This window comes from Seriola aureovittata, chromosome 12 (assembly GCF_021018895.1).
Source record: "Seriola aureovittata isolate HTS-2021-v1 ecotype China chromosome 12, ASM2101889v1, whole genome shotgun sequence".
NCBI lineage: Eukaryota > Metazoa > Chordata > Actinopteri > Carangiformes > Carangidae > Seriola > Seriola aureovittata.
Window position 1 is genome coordinate 17,440,817 of NC_079375.1, and position 24,994 is coordinate 17,465,810.

The window sequence follows — 24,994 nt, forward strand, 5'->3', positions numbered from 1 at the left end:
ATGACTTGAGTTGCTGCCTGTTACACAGAGTCCATCACAACACTTTTGTGCTTATTCTCGTTTCCACTTTGCCGGCACAGCACCTCACATGATGTTCTCTTCTGTAAAATCTCCAGAAGAACAGCAATCACTGTTTTCATCATCAACTCTATTCCTGTCCATAATACATCACAGGTCAGACAGCTTATCTATTTTAAAGGGTCGTCTTCACAGGAGCTCATCTCTAACTCTCTGACAAAATTTGTATCTCAAAAGACCAAGCGAAGAGGAAACTAAGCTTCCTCTCTGTCCACACTCACCAGCACACTCACTGTATATGCATCGTACTGTCTTTTATTTGCTCCATGTCTTCCCAGCCAAAGAATGAGGGCAACATCAAGGTGACATTTATTTTTAAACTGCTGAGGTTCAAACAGCCTCTGCTCACGGTAAAAAGGAGAACTCAGCTCATGCCAGTCCCACAAGATCATCTTCACATATTCTATGTGTTGAAATCTAACTGGAATACAGGACAAAGTTTGCAGAAAGGCCATAGCTACCACCGAGGACACAGCAGTCACTGACTTTGAAATATTTTTAGGATATAATAATAAAATAATAATCTTGATTTGTAAAGCACTTTTCCAAACTCAAGTTACAAATTGCTTCACACAGGCAGCACATTAAAACTCTAATCCATATAATGAGATGAATAATACCTTACATTCTACAATCCCATGGATATTACACAACTGTTGGGTTTTAAAAAGTTGATCCCGATGTTTTAGATTAAATTTGACAAGCAAACAATACTAAGAATCTACAGCTGTGCAAGCAGCGCTGTGAAGCTGGATCTAAGGTGCTTTGAGGTGAATGCTAATGCCTGCTAGCCAACATGCTCACTGTGTAAATGCTAACATGCTGATGATTTGCAGGTATAATGTTTGTCGTGTTCGCCATGTAATTCTATCTTGTTAGCATATTAACATATGCTTATTGGCCACAAAGTATCGCTAAGGCTGATGGGAATGTGATTCATTTTAGCAATAATCCAAAATTTGACAAAAAAATAAATAAAAATTGCGCTGGATGAAAAGTGACAGTTCAAAGTGAAAAATCAGAGGATCATCAAAGTCATCTGGATTCATCCTCCAATGTCTGTACAAAATACTATGATAATCCATCCATAGTTGTTGAGATATTTCAGTCTGGACCAAAGTGGTGAACAGACTGGACAACAGACATTGTGTCCTTAGAGCCAGGTTGCTAGCGTGGCTAAAAGCTAAATAAATTCAAATAAAATGAAAGGAATTTAGTAGTCTCCACCAGGGTTACATACCTGGCACCAAACCATAATATATGGAGCGAAGGATTATTAGAAAATATAACCCAGCAGTTCTAAGAATGAATGACATAAACAATTATGTGATAGCCTAGTCTGAAAACAGTTTGGTTCGTGGCTAATAAAAATACCTGAGGTGGGTGTTGTCCTGCTGGGGGCATTTGGACTTAAAGCCTCAGCAAATTTTACATTTTTTCACAGCCCTGTTTGCAGAACAGAGGTTATTTCATTTAACAATCCTCGCTTAGTGCCGTTTGTCCAAGCTGCTATGAGAACTGAGGAGATAGGCAAAACTTTACACTGTGAAAACAGAATTATTTCAACTAACCTGAACCAAAAATGCAGGTACATTATCCACAGTGGGAGTGATAAATGAATTATTGATCCGACTGTTTAAGCAGTGGGTTGTGGTGGTGTGATAAAGAGTTATACATGTAGGTAGAAATTCAATCAGAAAATCAATCGTGCAAGAGTTAAGCAGAGACACTGCTATGGCTGAGGCTGAAAGATCATTGAGTTATTATTATTATTATTATTATAAGATTAATTTGTCCATTTGTAGTTTCATGAAGTCTTGAGCAGGGAAGCAGAAATATTTTTAATTCTGCAATCATGTGCAGTGGCATTTACAAATGTTTCTATCTAATGATTTTTAAAATATATATTTTCTGCACATACTTTGATTGCTTGAGGAGCTAAATTAAACGCCATGTTGTTCCCACTCTGACGCAAGGACATGATTAGAGATGCTGATTGGATCTCTGCTTATCACTGCAGCTATATTTTATGCATTGCAGCAACGTGGAGGGAATCAATCAGAAAGTGAATTTAAATCACTTTGTCTGTGAGAGGCTCTCTCTACCAAAGGGAAATCTGAACCTGAATGACTGTATTATCAAAAGTATTTTCCCCAATTTTACTGTCAAACAAGAACAAAAATGATCTTCAGCTTTATTGTCACTCATATATTTATCTAGGCCATAGACAAAGACACTCGGTGTCAATATCTCCCTCCCTACCCCTTTGTTTTTTAAGTGAAAAACAAACACAAACTGATGGAATAGAAATAAAATATCTTTAAGCATCTAAGAAAGCTTCAGCAGAATTGAAATGAGAGCACACAGAGAGCTCCAGGGTCGGACTCTAACCATATCTGCATTTCCATCCATCTTAATATTTGGAGAACATTAAAGGAGAAAAATGGAAACTGTCAACAAATTAGCGTTGTTTGAGTTTGAGGTTGTTCCAGACTGCTTATGAAATCAAAGAAAGAGAAGCAGGGATGAGAATAAATTGCCTCCAAATGTCTTGACTAGTCCACATTTTAGTGGAGACCATCATTTATTTAATGTCCCTCAGTGCAAACTGGTGAGGTGTTGCAGTTTGCACATCACACACGCTGCTGTCGGACAAATTCTTTACTAAATCCCAAAAAGGCACGTGAAAGATTTATGCAAATTGAGTGATAAGTTACAGACTGTCCAAGCGAGTCCAGTCTGTCCTGTTGAAGCTTGAGAGAATGACAGAATCTCTCCTTGGCTAAACACATCTGGCCACAGTGATGCATTATGAGAATGCCAACACTGACCTATAAGAAACGCTAATCAAAAACACACACGTCTCTCTCTCTCTCTCTCTCTCTCTCTTCCCTGGCTCCCACACAAAGACTGAGAGCTGTTTGAAATCTAATTCATCATTCTTCTGATGTTCATTTCAGATAAACATTAACAAACCCTTGTAGGCTAAACTAACCGAAATACCATCCTTTATAATTTACCTTCACAGCATAGCAAGGATTTTAAGGGTGATATTTGGACATGACATCTGAGGCTGTGTTTAGCTGGCTCCATCAAAAAGAGAGAAAAAAAAATACTGTAGATGTAAGATGGCAGATGATGACCTGCACCACAGCTTTAATTTAAAGAAAGCAGAAACATCGCCTGAAATACATGTTTTGTGCAAACCAATAATAACCAAGACAACTCAGAAAACACTTAATGTTCTGCAGTATATCAGACTGCTAAATTATTATTTCCAAACAGCACAAGCCTTTCCCTGTTTGTTTCATGAGTTATTAGGTATTGCGCACAAAGTAACCTTTAAATTCATCTGATTGTATCTTAGGAAAAAAATAAATAAATAAAAGAGAGAGTGGATCTTATTCCTTCCCAGTATCTGCTGTAATAACCAGAAAAGTGTAGTAATATTGTATGTCGAAGCCGTACCTGTGCGCCACCGGGCGGCGGAGAAGAGCGTCAGCGAGTATAAAAGCCTCCAGTCTGTGGGTGCTGTCAGCATCACTGAGAGAGGAGGAAGGTGCACCGGGCTGGACGCTCCAAAGTAACCTGCCACATATTAATTTCATATTTACACCCTTTCCCTGCTCCGCTTGGAAAAACAATAAAATGCGAGCAGATACACTTTTAGAATGAACTCGGATTAACTGAGAAACTCTGATCTCCCGCTGAGACTTTGAACCCTAAACGCAGGATGAGGACGATGCGGATTTTTGCATCCACTCTCGCCTACAGCCCCACTTTGGAAATTAATCTGAAACAGGACGGAAACCTGCGGAACTTGCTTTAAAAAAAAAAAAAAAAAAAAAAAAAAAAAGTAACTCACCTGTTTTTCCTCTGCAGCATCATGCAGAGCAACAGCAACGTGTCTGGACCTCTCACCGCTCTGAGTGTGTGCGGGGGAGAAGAGGATGAGCGCGAAATCGCCAAACTGGTCAGCACCACAGGAGCAGCCTCCAACCTGGCAGCTTTTAACCTTTCACTCAACTGCTGGCTCCACATCCTCTCCAAGGAGTCCTCAGTGGACCTGCACGGAGACAGCGCGAACCTGGCAGTAGGTTTATTTAAAGACTTATCTTTCTTACAAATCCACATTGGCAAGAACGTAATTTTACATGAAAAACTTAAACACATGTTTAAAGAAAGCGCTTAAAGGTGTTTGTATGTTGCATGTTGTATTGTGACTACGATTTCCTCATGTGCACTTTTGTGACCCCTCAGCAGCGCCACGATGGATCCTGTTTACCAGAAAACTCTAAATGAAAATGTTATTGTATGTGTCTGACAGGTGCGAGTTCTCATTGCCCTGGTCTACCTGGTGGTGTGTGTCCTGGGGCTTGTGGGTAACTTCCTGGCACTCTTCCTGCTCCACTCCCGCCGCCGGGGTCACCACCACTCTTCTATCGACTGCTTTGTGATGAGTCTGGCGCTGACGGACCTCCAGTTCGTCCTCACCTTGCCCTTCTGGGCCGTGGACACGGTGCTGGACTTCTGCTGGCCCTTCGGTCGGGTAATGTGTAAGATCGTGAGCTCGGTCACCACCCTCAACATGTACGCCAGCGTCTTCTTCCTCACCGCCATGAGCGTGACCCGATACCGCGCCCTGGTGACCTCCCTGAAGATGGACAGCCCGAGGATCGCCACTGCTCAAGCCAAGTGGGCCAGTTTAGCCATTTGGGTGGTGTCACTGGTGGCTACGCTGCCTCATGCGCTCTACTCCACCACAGTCCAGGTTTTGAAACTGATTTGCTTACAGCACATAATTTTCTGTTGTGGGTGAGCAGCCTCTGATGCGTTTGTTTTGTTTACAGGTATCTGCTGATGACGAGCTGTGCTTAGTGCGGTTCTCCGACTCCGACTCAGGCCACTGGGATCCTCAAGTCCTGCTTGGACTCTATCAAACACAAAAAGTCCTCTTAGGATTTGTGGTCCCCTTGATTATCATCAGTGTTTGCTACCTCCTCCTCCTGAGGTTCATCCTGAGCCGGCGCATTGTAAGCAGCGTGGTCAGTGGAGGTGTCACAGAGAAGTCAGAGTGTGAGAGGGGACGCCACCGCCGCCGCTCCAAGGTCACTCGCTCTGTCACCATCGTAGTTCTGTCCTTTTTCATCTGCTGGCTGCCCAACCAGGCTCTCACCCTGTGGGGGGTGCTAATCAAATTTGACATGGTGCCCTTCAGTAAAGCCTTCTACAACGCCCAGGCCTATGCCTTCCCCCTGACTGTGTGTCTGGCTCACGCAAACAGCTGCCTCAACCCGGTGCTCTACTGCCTGATCCGACGGGAATACAGAGCTGGACTGAAGGAGCTTCTGCTGAGAGTGTCTCACTCTGTCCGAAACGTCCTCACCCTGGTTTTGAGAGGGAGACGAGTAGAGGAAGCACCATCCAATCTGGTTATGATACACAAAGACATCAATACGTGATTGACTGTTAGAGGAAAAATTTGCCATTTTGGGAAATGTGCTTATTAACTTTTTACTTGCTGAGAGTTAGATGAAAAGATTGACACCACTCTCATTTCTGTACGTCAAATATGAAGCTACCGCCAGCAGCCAGTTAGCTTAGCTTAGCATTAAGTCTGGAAACAGCTAGCCTGGCTCAGTCCAAAGTTCATAAAACATCTAAAACTCACCAATTAACATGCTGTATCTTGTGTGTTTAATCGGTACAAAAACTGAAGTCTAAAAACGACCACTCAGTGTTTTACAGAGGGTGACATGCCTGAATATTTCTGGGTTGGGACCTGCTACTTCCTGGAGTCATTGGTTTTTGAACAGATTAAACAAACAAGATACAACAAGTGATGATTAGTGAGCTTCAGAGGTGCTGATCTGTGAATCTTGTTACCTCTGGACAGAGCCCCGCTAGCTGTCCCCCCATTTCTAGTCTTTGTGCAAAGCTAGGCTAACTAGCTGCTGGCCGTAGCTTCATAACTAACATACAGTATCAGTCTTTTCAGCTCACTCTCAGAAAGAAAAGCAAGTAAGCACATTTCCCAAGATCTCAAACTCTAATACTAAAGGAAAGGCTCTTTTATGAGTCAACAATTACGTGCCACATTTTCTTTGGTGCCATTTTTTTTAACCTAAATTCTGTCGGACACTCTCATCCCTCCAAATCTATTTCAAACACTCACACACTTCAGTACACACACCTGTTGCAGACACACCTGAACAACTAGGAACTTGTTTTGGAACAGCTTTGGATGGGCTAATTCAGCCAGTACATTCTTGAAAAGGATCCAACAATCCAATCAGTCGGCTCTGAGTTACACAGTGAGCTGATTTTGTTTTCCACACAATCAAGCAAAAATGCCGAGTAATGTTTGACTTGTAAAATGATTTTTTGTAGTTTGCAGTTCTACTGTAAGGAGGACTGTGAGATTGTTACATTTAATGAGGAGTGATGTGTTAAATATTTATTTGAGTTATTGGTGCTAACACATTTAGGAGATTAAAATCTGCCACACTTTACTCATCACATGCAGTAAAACTTAACTCCTCTTTCAGTGTAGGCAGTGTTTGATGCTAGCATGAAACTGTTGTCCATTTTCATGTCCCTCTGTGTCTGTCTCGCTGTACCGCTGTGAACTGTTTTGTAAATACACGTGTTCTGTGACATTAAATAAAACGAGAGGACAAAAGACGTCTCAAGAAAGTAAATCTTTTCTTCTGCAGTGAAGATGAAGAAAATGAGTCAGCTGCACAAAAGCTGCTCCACAATTTTGCCCTTTTGCAACCTTTAAAGTCTGTAAACGGATAACCATCTTCAGCTGCCCACAGATAAGGGCTGATATGCACATACAACACACCGCAACACAGGGCCTTTATTGTGTGGCACTCTGCTAGTAATTACCTGTACAATCAGAATCACAGATTCATTCAGCGGGTCTCTGCGTGGGAGGCTGATGCTGCTTAAAACCCAACGAGCCCCCAAGGGAGTCTGCATCTTCCTGCGGTAAATGGAAAACAATCAGAAGTGTTATTTCAGAACCACCATTTATCTGAAATTACAGGCCAGTTCTGCTGTTCACCTTACTGCCCTACACTTTACTGTCGCTGACATCTGTTATCTAACTCACTTCATAACTTGTCTGTTCTCATCAAGCTCAAAACAATGGGCAGAGCCCTGACAGTACATACACTCACATCCAGATGACATTTCTATTTCAGAGCTGAATCACAAAAAAAAAAAAAAAAAAGCTACATCTGATAGGTACAAGTGCTGCAATCCTATTTGTGCCCAGCTATTCATCTTCAAGTACAGGGGGCAATTTCACAACTGATGAAAACCACTTGAAGAGATTCATGGATGAGTGTCAACCCTATATGTAATTTTATCGCTATGTAAGGATGGTAGAAGAGATTATAACGTGCATAGAAATGGGTCAAAGTCAACCACACTTGGAGGTTATACGTCAAGCACGCTGCATAGACATGTAAATAGCACTGTAAATTCTACTTCTCCACATGTTATTGTTCTACAAGATTTATTCAGTGATGTAATCTGTTTGACAAAATAACTTAATTTTTAGATAGATGGATAGTTTGATTGATAGATTGACAGTTAGATAAATAGATAGACGGGTTGGTTTTCTATGACATTAACTCAGGGTTTAAGAGAACACAAGACTGCCATAGTTTCACTTTGCGTTTGACTGACATTTAGTGCACTGAACAATTATTCAACTATCAATCAATTGTTAATGAATAATAACTGTCTGATGTGTTGATAATGGTTGTAGCCTCACAGTGCTACTATGTCGGTACGCCTTGCTTGAGGTTTTCTGTGTGCTAATAACTTAACGCCGAAAAAAATGGAAGCAATTTGATCAAAACCAACTTACAACAAATTAATATATGCGATTAATCAAATGATATACTGTGCATTAAAATCAGTGCATGGATTAACTACATGCCTATACCTTTTTTGCAAAAAGGGAAGGAAGAGATCTTTATGCTGGATTTAGCAAATGTTTTTGGATCAGTCCCACATTCCCTCCTCCGGACGGCCTTTGAGTTCTTCCATGTCCCAGTGACCATCACAAATCTGGTCAGAAACTACTTCAAAGATCTGCAATTTTGCCAAACAACACTGGAGTACACTACAGCATGATAATCTCTGGAATTAGGAATAATGACAGGACGCACCATCTCCCCCCTTAACCTTCACCACGGTGATGAAACTGATCATCTGTGCATCCAGATGGTTGGTTGGAGGGAAACAGAAAAACACCTTGTATATCTATTTAGTGAGGCAGGTGCGCAGGAGCAGGAATAAGTAGCAATGAAAAAAATCAGGCACACTGCCTTCTTTGTTCCAAATTGTTCTGAGGTTCTCTTGTTTGTCACTCTTAGTTTTAACCATGTCTGCTTCAGTGGACACTTAAGTAACATCAGGTCAAGGGAGCATTTATTTAAAACCTATCCCCATCATATAAAGTTCTCATCTGATTTTCCCATTGTTGGGGCCTTCTGAATGTGCAGGCCCCTAGAATTTCTCGTCCAGTATTTGCTAAAAGTTGATCCATGCATGTTGTATCCTCTTTTACATATAGTCTTATAGACTTTACTTTCGGGTCTTCAGAAGACTTGATGCCCTCCAGCTGGACGGCTTGAAAAAAGATTGTTTGTGCGTCTTCGTTGGAGAATTCAAATGTATCTGCGCAGCTGTGCGTCATTGTGTTGATTTCTTGAAAGGAACCAAAACAAATTCAATAGTTTATGCAAGCAAATGGAGTGCTGAAGAAGAATGACGGACAGTCGTGTTGCAAAAACAGAAGAACACTTGGAACATCTATTTAGTGAGGCAGGCGCATAGGGGCGGGATGAGCAGATCCAAAGTAGCAATTAAAAAAAAATTGCTATTGGTGGGAGGTAAATGCCAGCAGTTGGGACAGCGATTACCACCTGTTTGTGTCTACATCACCACCCTGCACTCAACCATTACATGCACCAAGAGACTGCTGCTACAAACCATACTCTGAAGAACTGTGCCATTACACTTTTGTGCGACATAAAGGTCCGTGCTTGATTAGGAAGAACTTCTGTCTTTGATGGAATCCAAAAAAATGCAGCACTTTTATTCAAAGAACAGTGGCCATTTTTGTTTCCCTATTACATATAGATTTACTTTGCACTGCTACAGATAGGGTTCATATTTAATAAAAACCTACCATTTGAGATTCACTTGCTTTCATTCTGCAAAATGGAGGCAAGCAAGAGTGGGTTTATTAAAGCGTGCTCAGATCTGGCTGATTCAACAGAGGCATCTGAAACAGACTTGATAAACAGATGTTTATCTCAAAAGGTTTGCCAAGCTATTTGAACACACAAACATGCTTATCTCAGAAGGATAGATCATTTTGATAGTTGATTCATCTTTACATAGTCTGTTCAGTTTTTAATGTTTTCTCCTTGACCTCAACTGTAGATTAAGAATAATCGAATATGACTACAACAGTGTTTTGCAACTTACAGCTGTTCTTGTATTGGTAATATCAGTAATCATAAGTTGTAGTGTATTGCACATGGGCTGCATATATTAGTGTTCCCCACTTTTCTGACAAGAAAGTGTGAGTTACCATGCAGACAGCCTTTTAAGCTGTGCAAACATCTACGTTTCTGATACTGTTGGTTTTGATGCAACACACACCAATAGTAGAACAGAACAGAGAGTTTTTCATCCCCATGATGGAGGACTATGCAAGGCTTCAAAGGAAAAACATACAGGCAGCACGAAACAAAACTCTGAAAGAGCAACTTCCTTGGGTGAAAACTCTTCTGTTCAATAGGCAGAACTTCAAAAGGATGACTAATCAGGAGAGATTTTCACGGCCCTACTCCCTGTCTGACTGCTTTCACCAACAGAACCAGACTTGGCCAGAGGAAATACTCAACACTGTACCTGATCTGTACAGTAATGTAAATTTGTCAGAAGCTGAGCAAAGAAGAAAAAAAAAACGAAAAAAAATCTGTTAGCTCTTATATGACAGATACATCCATGCGAAATGAAAGAAACACACTTCCTGTTTTGTAAAGTCGGTCTTCCATCTTCACAATGACGTCATAAGTTGGAAAAACAAACCAAAGATAAACTTAAAATGAGTTCAGATGGACAGCTAATGCTCACGAGTACAGGTAGGTCTTATGCTATGCATAGATAGATTACTATACTTTCTAGGAATGGGACCACAAAGTAGTAGTAACCAGCGTTCCATGTTAGTGACAAAGGTCACTGGCCAGACTGCGAAGACTACAGGCTACAACCCTCTCTCCTAAATCAACAAAATAATTTTGACTCAAAGTCAACTTACAAGCTTCTTTCAGAGCAAACTGTTTTATCCATGAGATGTGGTTGAAAGCTCCTCTTGAAAGCTCACCTGCATCTCGAAGTCAATCTTACTCACTTTTTCTGGAGCTTTCAACTACATCTCACAGCCTTAATTGTGCATTGCAACTTAAATCTCTGTGAAAGCTCAACACCTAATCATGATCTCCATCATAAAGAGTTGTCTACTATACTTTTCTATGACGTGTTCACACATGATGTGGTTGAAAGCTCTGGTTGATTATTAATAGCTTTTTCTGGTAAGTACGGTCTTCACAGTGAAGACTGTGATATGATGTTAGGATTTTCCCTACATAGATTTGTTCTGCCGGTCCAGTCCACTTCTCTGGATGTGTAGATTTGTTTCATAATATAATAAGTGTAATCAGAGTCCAGATCTGTGGGCAATAAAAATGTGGAAATGAAATGCACTGACTCGATGATATTACCATTAAGTTTCAGACAAAGACATTTAGTGTCAGCAATTGAAGGTAAGTGTTTTTGAGCATTTATGCTGTGCTTAAGTGCACGTTGTGCTGCAGCACAAGCAAGAAGAATAAAAACACATCTCTCTGGAGAATAACCTTTGTCAACAACTGTGGTGATGAATCTGGATGCAGTTGTTATTGCTGCTTCAGAGATTGAGACACATGACTCATATAATTGAAAAGCAAGTGTCTTAAAAGTACATGCAATAGACAATATCATGTTCCTCTTTAAAGAAGGCCAAAATGTCTAAAATTTCTGAGATAATTTTCAAAGTGAACGCCATGAAAATTGTTCCCATATGAGGATGAACTGACTTATGCAAATTGTGATACATTATAAACCAGGACAAAAGAACAAGCTTATGAAAAAATCTGCTCCATTTAGCAGTAACAGCTCAATTTAGAGTCTTCATGAACCATTTCACTTTCCATTTACAAGAAAAGTACAGGTAATTTTTTTTTTTTTGGGTACCCAAACCTTCCCTAACAAGGATTCAGGCTTTGAACATACGAGCTCAACTTCGCCAAACATGTCGCTAAAGGCTCATACTAACTTTCTAAGTTTTAGGCTACACTATTTCCAATTTCACAGCACTTCATTGACTTTGACATAAGAGCAAAATATATAATTCTATGAAACTGCTGCTGCCTCCATCTGAAGGAGACTTATCTGTTTTTATCATGAGTTGGAACTTGGAGTGTAGGTTTTCAGGTTTACTGGATTCATCAGAAATGATGACACAAATTAAAGGGGAATTCAGTGATATTGAGACTGTATAAAATATACAAAATGAAAACTGTTCTTGGATTTAAAAGTATTTAAGAGTGGATTCCACCTGAAGTATCTCTCCCATCACATCACATCACATCATGTCGTGTTCATGTTCTTTTCTTCGGTCTCCTCCCCTCTCTGCTCTCCATCTTCATCACATTTGCTGCACCATGCCTCTGACAGCGATTACAACTTCAGTTTTTCTTCCTCAGAGAATTGCTCAGGCTCACTAATGTCGATTGGGGAGCATCTGTAAACAGAATGCAAACAGCCATCTTCATGTCGCTTTAATGAGGCTCAAGGACTCCACACTGTGCTTCCTGATTCACTGAATGATTTCCTTGTATGCTTTGGTGTGACAGCCATGTTCTGTAGCAGGTTAGTCTGACCTCGTTGGCTTCACTGTTCTCACTTTCCTTAAAAGTATCCCAGTAACTGCCAGTGAAACTCTCTCAAGCAGAACGAAGCTGCCACCTCGGTGCTTCAGAGCAGAGTGCATGTTAAATGCTTAATGAGCTGCGCCTACTTTCCTCCAGACTTTGCACTTTGAATTACAACTGTAAAGAGTTTGATTCTGGCTTCATCAGACCACAAAATCTTTGATGCACCGTCTTGTAGTCTCTTTGTACCAACTCCAGTCGTGCTGTCCCTGACTGGCTCCTTATGCCCATTCTACCATGTAGGACAGACTTATGAAGTGCTGCGCTGACTGTTGTCCTTCCAGAGAGATCTGCCTCCACAGCCAACAGGGCTCTGATGATGACCAACATCCTTCTTCCTGGGTTTACGAGGATGAGCTGTAGATAGAGTCCGTCTGCTGCTATATAAGGTTTCCAATTCAAATCATCTGACACTGTTCTTCAGTTCTATGCCTCCTCACTGTTCTGGCTGTGAATCTTACGCAGAGGCCAAGAGTACATGGCTCTGAACTGCACTGTCATCTACTGGACTTGAGAAACTTACAGTGTGTATTTTGACCTACTTCCCATCTTTTGAACTGACCCGGTGGACAGGAATCAAGGATTTGGATTTAGCTGAGTGAACGGCTACAACTAACAACTATTTTCTTACAGATTAATCTGTAGAACATTTGGAAACAATGAAAAAAATCCCCCTCACAGTATTGTAGGTGATCGCATTAAATGTGTCTTTTTGTCATTTTTTCCATTTGTCCAATAATTTACTATAAGTCTAAGAAATGCAGCAATTTCTCACATTCGAGATGTGAAAAATATCAAGTCTTTGGCATTTAGCTTGACAAAATATTAATCAATTATCAACATAGTAGCAGATGTAGTTGAGTGTCACAGTAAAAGGGTGGAATACTTCACCCAAATCATTTGTTTTTCAGTTTTCATGCATGCAAACAAAGTGTTAAAGGTTATTGTTTGAGATTAATCAAAAATGAGGCAGATATGGATAAAATCTTAAATCATTGTATATGTAATTTTATGCACAATTGCTGAAGTGGTTCACAATGTGGAGGGATCAGGACTCCCAAAGGGATTTCAGATAAATGTGAGGGGTTGTTAAACGGATACTTTTCTTCTTGTGAAATTCTGGATACTTCCACCTCTTCAGGCCTATAAAAATCCTTCAAAAACATATAGTCTGATTTATTTTAAGGTGTCACAAGCCAAAAAGGTCTGGAATCAGTGGCTTAAGACATTAAATATTTAAGAAAAAATTGCCTGTGTATAAATTCAGTCAGAATCTATGAGAAAGTTATTTACTGTATATATTACCCAACACCCTCTAAAATATTACAAAAACAGGTTGGGCGCTTTCTATGGGCAAAGTGAGAACATTTAGTTCATTAGCACAACAGTGTAGAGACAACCGAGACAAAGTTGATAAACAGATAGAGAGGGTAAGAGCATAAAGAGGATTGTGTAATGACCCACTCAGAGGAGGCAGTTTGCGTTGGCTGTTACATCTGTTGCTTACATGTCTGGGAAGACAAAGTGATTTAATAGACTGAAACACATTCAAAATCAGACACACAGCAACGTGTTCGCTGCAGTAATCATCTTCTTATACAAACACCTGTGGCCCACCATCAGTCACAACATCTGATATGAATGTTTTGTTTTAAAAAAAGAAAACAGTTAGATGCTGGTGCAGTTAAGGTGGAGGATTTTTTTTTCTGGTGTTTTGGTTGAGAGGAACAAGAGGAGGAGGTTCTTCTCTTCTTGAGAGAAGGCAGGTTTGATTACCATCTTCATTCACAATGAAGTGATGCATATTGAATATACCAGAGGGGATAGATTTCAAGAATCCTACCATTCCCTCGGATAAACAGTACTGGCCTTCGCCATCTCCTTTGAAACATTGGTTTACATTTGCAACTAGGCCACTGTTGGGTCACAGTACGCAACATACATAGAGCACATATATACGCAGGAGGTTCTGCCAGGAACATATTCTTTTAATGCCATGTATTAAAAAAAAACAGCAAAAAGACTTTCTCCGTTGAAGTACAATGCTTTTTTCCTGAGATAAAAACATTTTCCTGGAAACATACAGTGTGATTATGATCCACTTACAGTCAGTCAGCAGCGGCTGGAATTATACATCTCACTAGGGAAATAGAAATCTTTGCTACAATGAGAAAAGCAGTTTGCTGATTGTTGATTCTGTAATGTTTGGGAATAAAAACAAAAATGTTCTGTATTCAAAATGTTTTCAACATAATTTACACTCGAGAGAACCATTTGTTTGGAAGACACTCGAGAGAACTTTAAAAATAAAAACCTGGTTTAAAACTTCCCCAGCTGCATTTAGCTGCATTAGTAAAGGAGACTCGGATGATGCTCACTTGATATCCCCTCTGGTCAAGTATCGAACCAAGGTGTCTTTAAAGGCGAGGTCTGTAGGGATAATATCTGGAGCACATGGTTATAAATAACACTTTTAATAAGGTGCAGCCACCTTACACACCTTATTAAACACTTTATTTTTAACTGTCTGTTCCAGATCTCATTGTGTTGTCCTCAAGTAAAGTAAACTTGGATAATGCATGTTCTTACCGTAGCAGGAGGAACATTTACATCGCAGGCTGTGTGTTGGTAGATGTAACAACATCCACCTAACGTGAGGAGGTCAATTTGTGATCCTTTAGCTGAGGAGTCAGTTTCACATTGTTGTTTACCGTGGCTATAAGTGTAAGAAATCTGGGACTGACAAAACCACTACAGTACTATAAAAGTCTTTGCCCCAGAGGGTGTAAGATGAGAAGAACCTCCATCCTCTGTGAAACTGATGAAACTGAGCAGCCTCAGTTGTAATGTTTGTTTCTGGACGGTTTGGTGTTGTGAAGTTGTTGCAAGAAAAAAAATATACCTGAGGCTACTTCTCTTCATTTATCGCCACTGGGGAGTCTGCTCTCTCTCTCTTTACTGAAACTGTCTCCTCCTTAACGCTCCCATCGTCTGTTAGCTGTGTTGCTTCTCTTTTCCTCTCCTCCTTAACGGGTTTCTTTTTCACCTTCCCCTTTGCAGTAACATGTGGTGGTTTGACATCGGTGGTGGACTCGGAGTTGGCTGTTGAGCTCTCGCACACAGTTGGCCCATCCCACTTTGGGATCTCCAATCCCAGCATCTCCATCAGCTGTTTCATGACCTCGTCCACGTAACCATGGATACGCAGGTGTGCGTGCTTGTCCTGTGAGAGAAAATCACAACCGTGAAAAGAAAAAGTATTTCAAGTCGCATTCCACGCTTCTTCCGGTATGTGTGTAGTAATGGTGCATAAATGAGACTCACATGCTTTGTAGCCTGCAGATTGACAATGACAATTTTCCCTCCTTTGCGTTTGGTGAGGAGTGGGAGGTCTCCACTTGGTTTGATCTGCATGGACGTGCCGAGCGTCAGTGCCAGGTCCGCTCGTCTGCGTGCCGAAAGTAGAGAAATACATCGCACATAAACCATTAGTGTGACTGTAGCTGAGGTGCGTCTCCTACTACCTAATGTAAACACATGACGGTGGCTGCAGGAAGGGCGTGTGGCGACAACAAGAACTTTGATTGGTCAGGTTTGCTTTCTCCTACAAGTTTCCAGTGCTGGTTGGATGCAATTCAATGATTTGTCCATTCGTTGATGATGAGTCGAATGATAGAAAATTAATCAGTAACTAATAATCAGTTTGTGACGCTAATTCTTCAAGCAAAAATGCCAAATGATGGCTCCAGCTTCTCCAGATTCCAGATTTTCATGGGTGTTTTTTTGTTGTTTTCTGATGTTTTGGAGACAAAACAATCAATTGTAAAAATTATTGGCAGATAAATTAATAATGAAAATAATAATTTGTTACGGTTCTAGAGAAAAACATTAACAAAAACTGAAGAAAGCCTTAAATTGAGACTGTATTTCTAACCCAGGTAGCCGGAAAGTGAGATATGTCCTGCTCTTTCTGAACAAAACAACCAAACTATTCACAGATTATTTTTGAAAGAAACATCAATACAGTAGAAACCAATATAGTCGATAATACAATGTTTTAATTCTTATGTTTGAACTTTAGTTCAATAGTCAGGGCTCCAAATTTCCGCTTTGTAATTTAAATTAAGACTTAAGTAATTAATTTTTTTTAATACACTAAGATAAAACACAAACACACTCAATTCATCTCACTGTTTTGTAAACAAACAACAGCAGCTTTTTGCGGCTGAAGGATTTAATGAAAATACTGACACACACAGAGGAAAGTGGAAACATTAAAGCAGACTGTGCTGCGTACATAAAACCCAAACAGATTCTCAGGTAAGGGCTTATTTGCATGTAAGGATGCTGGCAGCAAAGCCACACAGAACACTACAGGAAATACATTACTACAACATATTACTGTATTATTATATTATTGTTTGAACTACGACTCGTGCTTCAATATTATCTGTCTCACCTGCTGGCATCCTCTGCTTTGTTCAGGTCTCTGTCAGGAAGAGCATCCTCCCAGTCAAGTATGGTGCTGATAAGCTTTCCTCTGTTGTAGTAAAGAATGGACAAAGACACTAATACATTGCTGATGTTAAACTGTAATTTCAAAATGGACAATTCCACATGTGTTACCTGCAGGCTCTGAGTCCTCTGGAGCGAACCACATCACAGTAACGTCCTGTTGGTTTCAGCCCCATTACACCGATCACCTTTTCTCTGACATACTGCCTGGAAATCCACAAACCCCAGTTTAACCAGACAGGAAGACAAAGCTGCTCACAAGCACCCTGGCAAAGCCAATTTAAACACAAAAACATGATAATATAGACACAGTGGCCATTTTATTAGATAAACCAGACAACTTGTGCCTCCAGACACAGGCTGATTATTTCCAAACGTGGACGCAAGAAGATTCTGGAGATGCTCTTTGGGTATTTTAGGGAGTGGACAGCACCGTGTAGCTGCTGCACAGATGTTTAAACATTTGTTCTTCAACCACACTGTTACCAAAAGGTAATCTACTGCTTTGAGATCTTAAGACTGTGCCGGTCACTGGAGCAAAAGGAAGTCACTGTCATGGCCCACAAATCATTTTGAGATATAGGGCCCCATCTTACACCCAGTGCAAAGCAAAACTCAAGTGTCTTTGCTGGTTTCAGACAGATTCAGTTGTCATTTTCCCATCCTACATACATGTTGTTTAAATACCAAATACACTTGAACTCATCCGAGGGCACACAGGCATGGTGGTCTTAAAATGAGGTGTGGTCAGTTGCATTGTTGGCACATTGCTATCTTGAGGCAGCGGAAAGTGATTGCACGATTGTCAGACCTGGTCTGAAGTCGACGGTGCATTATTTCACTGTCATTCAAAGTAATATGGGTACATAGGTGGGTGCACAACGCACCTACACCTTGCCTGTTATGCACAAGCAGAGTGTGCTGCAAATGTACTTGATGTCAGGTGAACATTACAATACAGCCTGAGTAGGTCAGGCAATTCTTTGTGACGTATTGTGTGCTGCAAAACATTGTCATGCGTCCTGGATGTCTCTTGGACATAAATGAGGCTCTGCAGAGAAGTGTACTTTCTTACTTCCTGGTAAATCAGGAACCACAACAGTTTCATAATGAACCAAGATTTTATTTACACTTCTCATAATATAACATTGTGATTTGATATTGTCGTTTATCTTAAATTTTGACTGAGACTGTTGTGAAAGAAATCAAGATTTACTGAGCTTGGTAAGATTCATCTTCTTGTTCTTATCCAACAGGAGAGGAAACCTGCATGTTTTGTGTGTCTGTGTTGAAGAATTCTTGTCTGCACATCAAAACTATTACCTTCATATTTGTGGACTTCCTGTGATCTTTCACAATTCTTGCCCCTCTGACCTCTCTTACTTCTCTAAACAAGATATTTTCAATCAAGCTGCCACTGACTGAATTTTCTTTCTTAACACGTCACTCTCTGTAAATACTTGCAGTATGTGAAAATCTCAAGAGGATGCCGGTCTCTGAGATTCTAGAAACAGCAGATCTGGCAACGACAACCACAACAGATGCAAGAAAGCTGAGATACTGTGCATTCATAATATGAAGTAAAGAGGAACTGGACATCTTGCTGTGTCTATTACCAAAACCGGTGTACCTAATAAAATGGCCACAAAGTGAAATTCAGTAAAAGACAGTGGCTTGTTAAGATGAGAATTATCAAAGGGTTTCAAAATCAAAATGTGGGTGTTTGGTGTATGTGTGTGCGCACATACCTGCCACACTTCTCACACTCCTCCACAAACATGTTACCATGAAGCTCTGATAGCATATCCCTAATTGAGAAAGAGTGAGAGAAGTACACAAAGGCGAGAAGATCACAACGATGATATTCACTTAGATCATTGTCTCCAAAGTTAAAGTTAATGTCAGAGTTCTTCAACACAACTTTTTCTCAGTCCTTCTTTGCAATGTGCGCTCTGATTAATATTCTGAGCACTTGTATTGTATTGTATTCCAACTGGCACCTGTGCTTATAAATCCCAAACAGTTTGCTTTACCTGTTCGTCTGCTTTCTCTCTGACTTCCTCAGACTGTTACCACTTTGCCGTCAGGCCTGACTGATGGAGGATAGAGGGAGACCTAAGAAATGGCTTCCAGGAAAAGTAAGTCTTCTAATATGCGTAAAGGATGGACCTAATTTCTAAATGAAAAATTGGATTCTTTGCCTCAGGTTAGTCCAATATGATTGGATAATCCAGAGTCTGTCCAAAAATTTTCCATTATACTGAGCTGTTTTTTGATAATATTTGAGTAGTGTTTAAAGAGTTACTCATTTCTGGTGCTATTACAGCTGTTTTCACAAAGCAGCAGCATTACATTCAAAAGAATGAGCGTGAAACAATGAGGTTGTTCTCTCAGAACTTACAATGCTGTATACAGTACATTTGTGTTTGTAAAATATTAGAAATGACTAAAAATAAAACAAACTATAACCATGTTTTTATCTTCTCAATAAGGAATTCACTGCATTTTCTGAACAAGTTCAGAATTTCTGTCCTGAATAAGTACCTCATGTCTACTTCTCACTTACTCATCCCCTCTCCTGTCCACTCACCCTGCTTTAACTCCAAATCACTCCGTACAACATAGTTAATGATATTCCTAAAATATATCATATATCTGCAATGAATGAATTAGGTAAATAATCACACAGTGTTGTATTTACAGCTTGTTGCACTGGAACCACGTCAGGAAAAACAATGATTACTGCTATCAGAGCTACTAAACGTTATGTGGCCCATCTGTGAGATAATGTATTGCTCTATGCCAACAACTCTGATTTGAGTTAGCTAGTGAGTGTGTAAAATGCTTGATGTTAGTATTTCATGCTACAGCACAGGAGGCACAGTGGAGTAACCTGGGGAAGCCTGATCGGACATGCAGGCCGTCCACGTTCTGGCTGATGAGATACTTGAGGTATCCTGCCCTCTGCAGTCCCAGGAGGGCCATATGAGTCAAGCTGGGCCGAGCATCTTCAAATGTGGTGTTGAAGTGAGGTGACTCGCCCTTTTCTTCTAACGTCCACACCCCCTTTGGACCCCTGAAACAGAACATGATGATGAATACATTGAGCGTAGGTGAAAGGACTGAATCAGGATTGGACAGGTTGTAATGCAGTGGGTGGACTGGAGGCATTCTGTGTCTACAACTCATGTGTGGGTTTGTGCCAATGGTTGAATATTAACAATTTGATGCAAAGATGTTCCACAATGTTTGTGTACCAAAATGCTGCAAGATTCTCCCACTACTAAAATCTACAAAGAAAATAGGAGAAATTGTATTAAACAAAAATTATTATTACAAACATTTCACAAAAATAACAACATGGAGCTACAAGTTTTCAGACTGAAAAATATTAATTCTTAACTCTATTTAATCTCCAACCTGCTATCATTCTTTTCATGCTTCTGTAATGAACCAGTCAGTTTTGTGTGTTTAAGTGAGGGATGAACGCAGCGCTGCTGTCAGTGCCGTCTCACACCCTGACTGTTATTTCAAGGACACAGAACTAATCTTTATGCATCAAACAAGGGAATGCATCCGGTGAATCCTTAAACGCTGCCACAATAGCCTGATCTCTCCCTTTTCTATGTGAACTACAACAGCCCCATTTCTCATCACAAATATGATTCACTGCTTGCTCACCCAATGCCAGTTCAAAGCCATGCCAGCTTTAACAGAGAGATATGTGCGTCATTTATCACACGTTTACCACCATGAGAAAGATGCTGCAGGACATGAAAGCCACGGAGGATCTGTAAAGCTGGTAAATTCGCATGTTGGTGTTATCAATAATATCAACCTAGGGGGATGAATTTTTTACTCACAGCAGGAGCATGTGTGAGTGGTAGCTGTGGGACTACAACATGCACAAGTAGGCCTGATGTGTATATAAAAACCTTGGCTTTAATGATCTTGCCATTCAAGGTCGACCCTACCTGACTGACAGGCAGACCAATCAAATATTAATTAGTCAAGTCTCCATTCTCCAAGTACGTGTATCTGAATTCACACAGGCAAGCATCTGTCGTTCACACCAGATCAACAATGAAAAAAATGAATGAATTATTGTCTTGTGTAGTAAAAAATGTTTACATAGGCAATATAATAGAAGGAAACAACGGAGGTGTGATGTATTTCAGCGTGTTATTGTTTTACAAAGAGCTGGATCTGACAAATAATAAGCAAGTACCACCCTCATCTGCTCAAACAGTGGTACTACAAGAGAAAAGAAAGACTTCAGTGAGTAATGTCATAGAGTTTTTTTTAAATCGAAAACAACTGGACTAGGTTATTTGTCTGGGAAGACGTTTCACCTCTCATCCAAGAGGCTTCATCAGTTCGTGTACGCATCTGACCAGGCTAGGACTGGTCCTACTTTCTGGTGTGGAGACCCAGGTATTTAACCTCTTGTGGGCGTTCACAAGGATGATGATGTCACTGGTTCCCTTTTGTGCTCCAAGTGTCAACGACAGTCGTTTGCATGACTGTCGTTGGTGTAAAATTGGTTTCGACTTCGTTAGTGCTCTATTGTGTTATAACGACAGTCGTTGGAGTCACTCGCCACTTGTGAACAGTTGTTATTCTTGGAGGCTAGATTGTTGAGTCTCCTGGGAAGGGATGAAAGGGCAGCATTGTAAATTGGAGATAGGTGGTTGTTTCGTTTCTCCAATGTAGAGGTCATTGCATTCCTCGTTACACTGGACTGCATACACCAGATTGCTTTTGAGGGTGTGTGGTGTTCTGTCTTTGGGGTGTCACTCAGACAGAGGTTGGTACACCCCAGACAGAGGTTGTTACACCCCAAAGACAGAACACCACACACCCGCAAAAGCAATCTGGTGTATGCAGTCCAGTGTAACGAGGAATGCAATGACCTCTACATTGGAGAAACGAAACAACCACTGCATAAACGCATGGCCCAACACAGGAGAGCTAACTCCTCAGGCTTGGACTCTGCTGTCCATTTACATCTCAAGGAGAAAGCCCACTCCTTTGAGGACAGCAATGTCCACATCCTAGACAGAGAGGACAGTTGGTTCGAAAGAGGAGTAAAAGAGGCCATCTATGTAAAAATAGAGAAACCATCCCTAAACAGGGGAGGAGGTCTCAGACACCACCTATCTCCAATTTACAATGCTGCCCTTTCATCCCTTCCCAGGAGACTCAACATTCTAGCCTCCAAGAATAACAACTGTTCACAAGTGGCGAGTGACTCCAACGACTGTCGTTATAACACAATAGAGCACTAACGAAGTCGAAACCAATTTTCCACCAACGACAGTCATGCAAACGACTGTCGTTGACACTTGGAGCACAAAAGGGAACCAGTGACATCATCATCCTTGTGAACGCCCACAAGAGGTTAAATACCTGGGTCTCCACACCAGAAAGTAGGACTGGTCCTAGCCTGGTCAGATGCGTACACGAACTGATGAAGCCTCTTGGATGAGAGGTGAAACGTCTTCCCAGACAAATAACCTAGTCCAGTTGTTTTCGATTTAAAAAAAACTCTATGACACTATACTATGACCTGGACAAATGAGAATATACACAGGCTTCAGTGAGTAATGACTTTGGAGGTATATATAAAAAATAATAATAATAGTGATGATGATTTTAACATTTTTATTAGTTACGGTCCCACATGTAAACAGGGTGCTTTACAATAAATGTGCCAGTAGAAAAATTCTAAGGAATAAGAAATTTGATTTTGCATACCAACTGAAAATATCGACAGTATCCCGGTCTAAAAATATTGTCATTATTTGTGACATTTTACACAGTTCTTTAATTTTCCTATAGTAAGAGTATGAGCACAATCACTTTAATGCCAAATGTATCAAAACAATAATTTGACCACTGAAGATCAGGTACAAAGAAGTGCTAGAAAAGCAGATTAGTGCTCAGGACAGATAGATAGTAATTCTTTGAAATTCAAAACACACACACACACAAAACTATGTTATTTACATAATCATATTTCACATTTCCAAGGCTGCCAAAAAATCTGAAATGCCACTATGGAGTTAGAGTCCTTTTCACCTCTCATCCTTCCAATTTCTAATCAACTGTTTGTTCCTCCTGTTCAACATTTACAGCAAGAGGACAGTCTCCTGAATTGCTGCAATAATATAAATTTCCCTGTTTCTGACGTGTCAGAGACACAGAAACTGTTTTGTTATAAAAATAGTTGTTATTTTATCATATAGCTCGGTTGATTCACCACAACCAAGACAATCAAACACATTTGAGATTTTAGAGTTAAACCTAACTAATTTAATTTGCATTATTTGGGACATTAACATGCGCTTCTCCCTCTATTCAATTTATTAAGAGCATTTTGAAAACAGAAAATGTTAAGGACTGATTATTTCAACAAAAGGATGTCAATTTGAAAACCCAGTGACAACAAATACAGACACAGAATAGTGAGGTTTTCACATTTGTCTTTCATAAAAACATCATCAGTACATGCAGTCTTGATAAATCAGATTCTTTTACTACTTACATAGGATATGTCACAAAAAGTCTATGCTTAAACAAGTTTGTGAAAAAAGGTGATACAAAAAAAAAAGAAATTGTGGTGACTTGTGCCTCACCTGAAGTCGGGGATTCCTGCTGAAGTGCTGATTCCTGCTCCAGAGTGGACAACCAAGTACTGAGACTCTTTAATCAACTGGGCGAGGGTCTCCACCTTCACCTTTAGCTCCTCAGGACTATCAAAAACCTGCCACAGAAAAAAAATACAACAGGTGTTTGGTAATGACTAAGAGCTGAACTAAATGCTTACATACAATGTTCAATCTCCGCATATTTTTTCAGATGAGTTTTATTTTTGTGTCTGTCATGCATCTTCAAGCAGGATTTACTCAAAACTAAACAGCTAATAAAGTTACAAGATTATAGATGCTTCTATATTCTTTCAAACAACATATTTTTGTGGATACAAAAAAATCCAAATGAGCTGTTCACTTAAAAGAACTACTACATCTCGACAGTTTAGTCTAATAAAGAGCTTTTTTTTCTCTCAGGCTTTTTCTTAGTAACTGACTCCTTCAAATGTTTCATATGTGAACAGCCAAACTCAGACTTTGTGCATCATCGTTACAGCCAATATCTGTTAATATATTACTAAAGTGTTGTGCAGTTCTCAGTAAAAAGGAAAATAAAAAACAAAACATAATTAATTGTCCATATCATTCAGACAACACACTTTAAAAAACCTGCCTTTTTCTTCCAGATTTGACCGTCCATTGCGGATCTCAGCTGGCCACATAGAGATCTTTGTTTTGAAGCTAAATCGTTTACAACATAAACATAAAGAGTACTTTTAACGCTTGATATACTCTCTGGTGCTAGCTAACACCCCGTACTTGTTCTTAAGTAAAATCTGGAATACAGGCCCTCCCTCTTTAAAGGAGTCTCTTTACATCTTTTAAAAGAATCTCCCACCTTCACATCCTAAAGACCGAACCAGGTGAACCACACATCCTTGGCTAACCTGCTAGCTAAGTTAGCCGTTTAGAGAGCTAAGTAGCGAGTCCATAGCAGCTATTTCTTTACCTCTGGAAGTCCGCAAACTCCTTTGTCTGCGTACGGCGAGAGCCCAGCAGCATAATTCACAGACATGACTGTTGGAGGCGTCGTGTCTTCGTTGTTTTTCTTTTTAAAACTGTTCCTTTATTTTCTGCAAAGCGGGCTATTAACTCTGTTGTTTGGTTGACGTCATAGCTAGGCGACTACATTTGCTGCATTCACTGAAATGGGAAATGACAACACAAATCTCCTGGACAAGTCGGAATCATAGACTGTATATAAAAAGGTAGTATATTTTTTCCTTCAAAAAAAAAAAATCGTTCATACTTATCAAATATCCAATTTTAACGCTGTTTTGCTGCAATTGCAGACCTTATTAGCACAGCAAAATGCGCTATTGTACCCATTTGGTGAACTCTTAAATCCTGTGAAGCTCAGTGCTTAGGGTGGATATTTATATTTGGCTTACAACGAATAAATATATATATTGTTTTTAAATGGTCATGACGTCTTAAGGGCCTCAAACGTCTACTCCCAGAGGACTGTTGCTTTGAGTTGTGGACAATTAGAGACAGTTGTAAACAATTGCCGATATTCCTGTGCAACTTGAAAGCACCACTCTCTACACTCCTGAGTAAGCACAGTACAGTCTATAGAAAACACAGCCAAATTACATTCATATAGGAAAGTTCTTGTGGTAAAGCTCATCTCTAAATGTACACATGGTGCATATTTCAAAAGTATTTTTAGGATGCAAC

The 24,994-nt window shown here is 40.1% G+C and overlaps 2 protein-coding genes across 3 annotated transcripts; one reads left to right on the top strand and one right to left on the bottom strand.

Annotated features, from left to right (window-relative positions):
• The first annotated feature begins 3,566 nt into the window (after positions 1 to 3,566).
• On the top strand, positions 3,567 to 6,755 carry LOC130178596 (relaxin-3 receptor 1-like). Its single transcript, XM_056390969.1, has 3 exons — positions 3,567 to 4,171; positions 4,406 to 4,849; positions 4,929 to 6,755. The coding sequence occupies exons 1-3, from the start codon at positions 3,965 to 3,967 to the stop codon at positions 5,538 to 5,540; spliced, it is 1,263 nt and encodes a 420-aa protein (XP_056246944.1). The 5' UTR covers positions 3,567 to 3,964; the 3' UTR covers positions 5,541 to 6,755.
• sirt6 (sirtuin 6) lies at positions 5,378 to 24,447 on the bottom strand. Of its 2 annotated transcripts, XR_008829189.1 has the most exons (10): positions 24,264 to 24,447; positions 23,300 to 23,427; positions 19,555 to 19,737; positions 18,410 to 18,469; positions 16,773 to 16,868; positions 16,606 to 16,686; positions 15,471 to 15,594; positions 15,049 to 15,369; positions 6,973 to 7,069; positions 5,378 to 5,507 (listed from the first exon to the last, which is right to left on the bottom strand). XR_008829189.1 is itself a non-coding variant. In XM_056390970.1 (8 exons), the coding sequence occupies exons 1-8, from the start codon at positions 24,327 to 24,329 to the stop codon at positions 15,055 to 15,057; spliced, it is 1,053 nt and encodes a 350-aa protein (XP_056246945.1). In that variant the 5' UTR covers positions 24,330 to 24,446; the 3' UTR covers positions 13,578 to 15,054. The 2 variants fall into 2 exon arrangements, 1 of the variants encoding a protein (XP_056246945.1); XM_056390970.1 differs by lacking the exons at positions 5,378 to 5,507; positions 6,973 to 7,069 and having other exon boundaries at positions 13,578 to 15,369; positions 24,264 to 24,446.
• Between the last annotated feature and the right edge of the window lie 547 nt (positions 24,448 to 24,994).

Excerpts from the sequence above, each read along its gene's own strand:
- LOC130178596 (XM_056390969.1), top strand. The coding sequence starts at position 3,965 with ATGCAGAGCAACAGCAACGTGTCTGGACCTCTCACCGCTCTGAGTGTG. Across the intron at positions 4,172-4,405 it reads GAGACAGCGCGAACCTGGCA|GTGCGAGTTCTCATTGCCCT; the intron begins GTAGGTTTATTT and ends TGTGTCTGACAG. Across the intron at positions 4,850-4,928 it reads TCTACTCCACCACAGTCCAG|GTATCTGCTGATGACGAGCT; the intron begins GTTTTGAAACTG and ends TTTTGTTTACAG.
- sirt6 (XM_056390970.1), bottom strand. The coding sequence starts at position 24,329 with ATGTCTGTGAATTATGCTGCTGGGCTCTCGCCGTACGCAGACAAAGGA. Across the intron at positions 18,470-19,554 it reads GTCCGATCAGGCTTCCCCAG|GGATATGCTATCAGAGCTTC; the intron begins GTTACTCCACTG and ends TTTCTCAATTAG. Across the intron at positions 16,687-16,772 it reads AGAGGACTCAGAGCCTGCAG|AGGAAAGCTTATCAGCACCA; the intron begins GTAACACATGTG and ends TTACTACAACAG.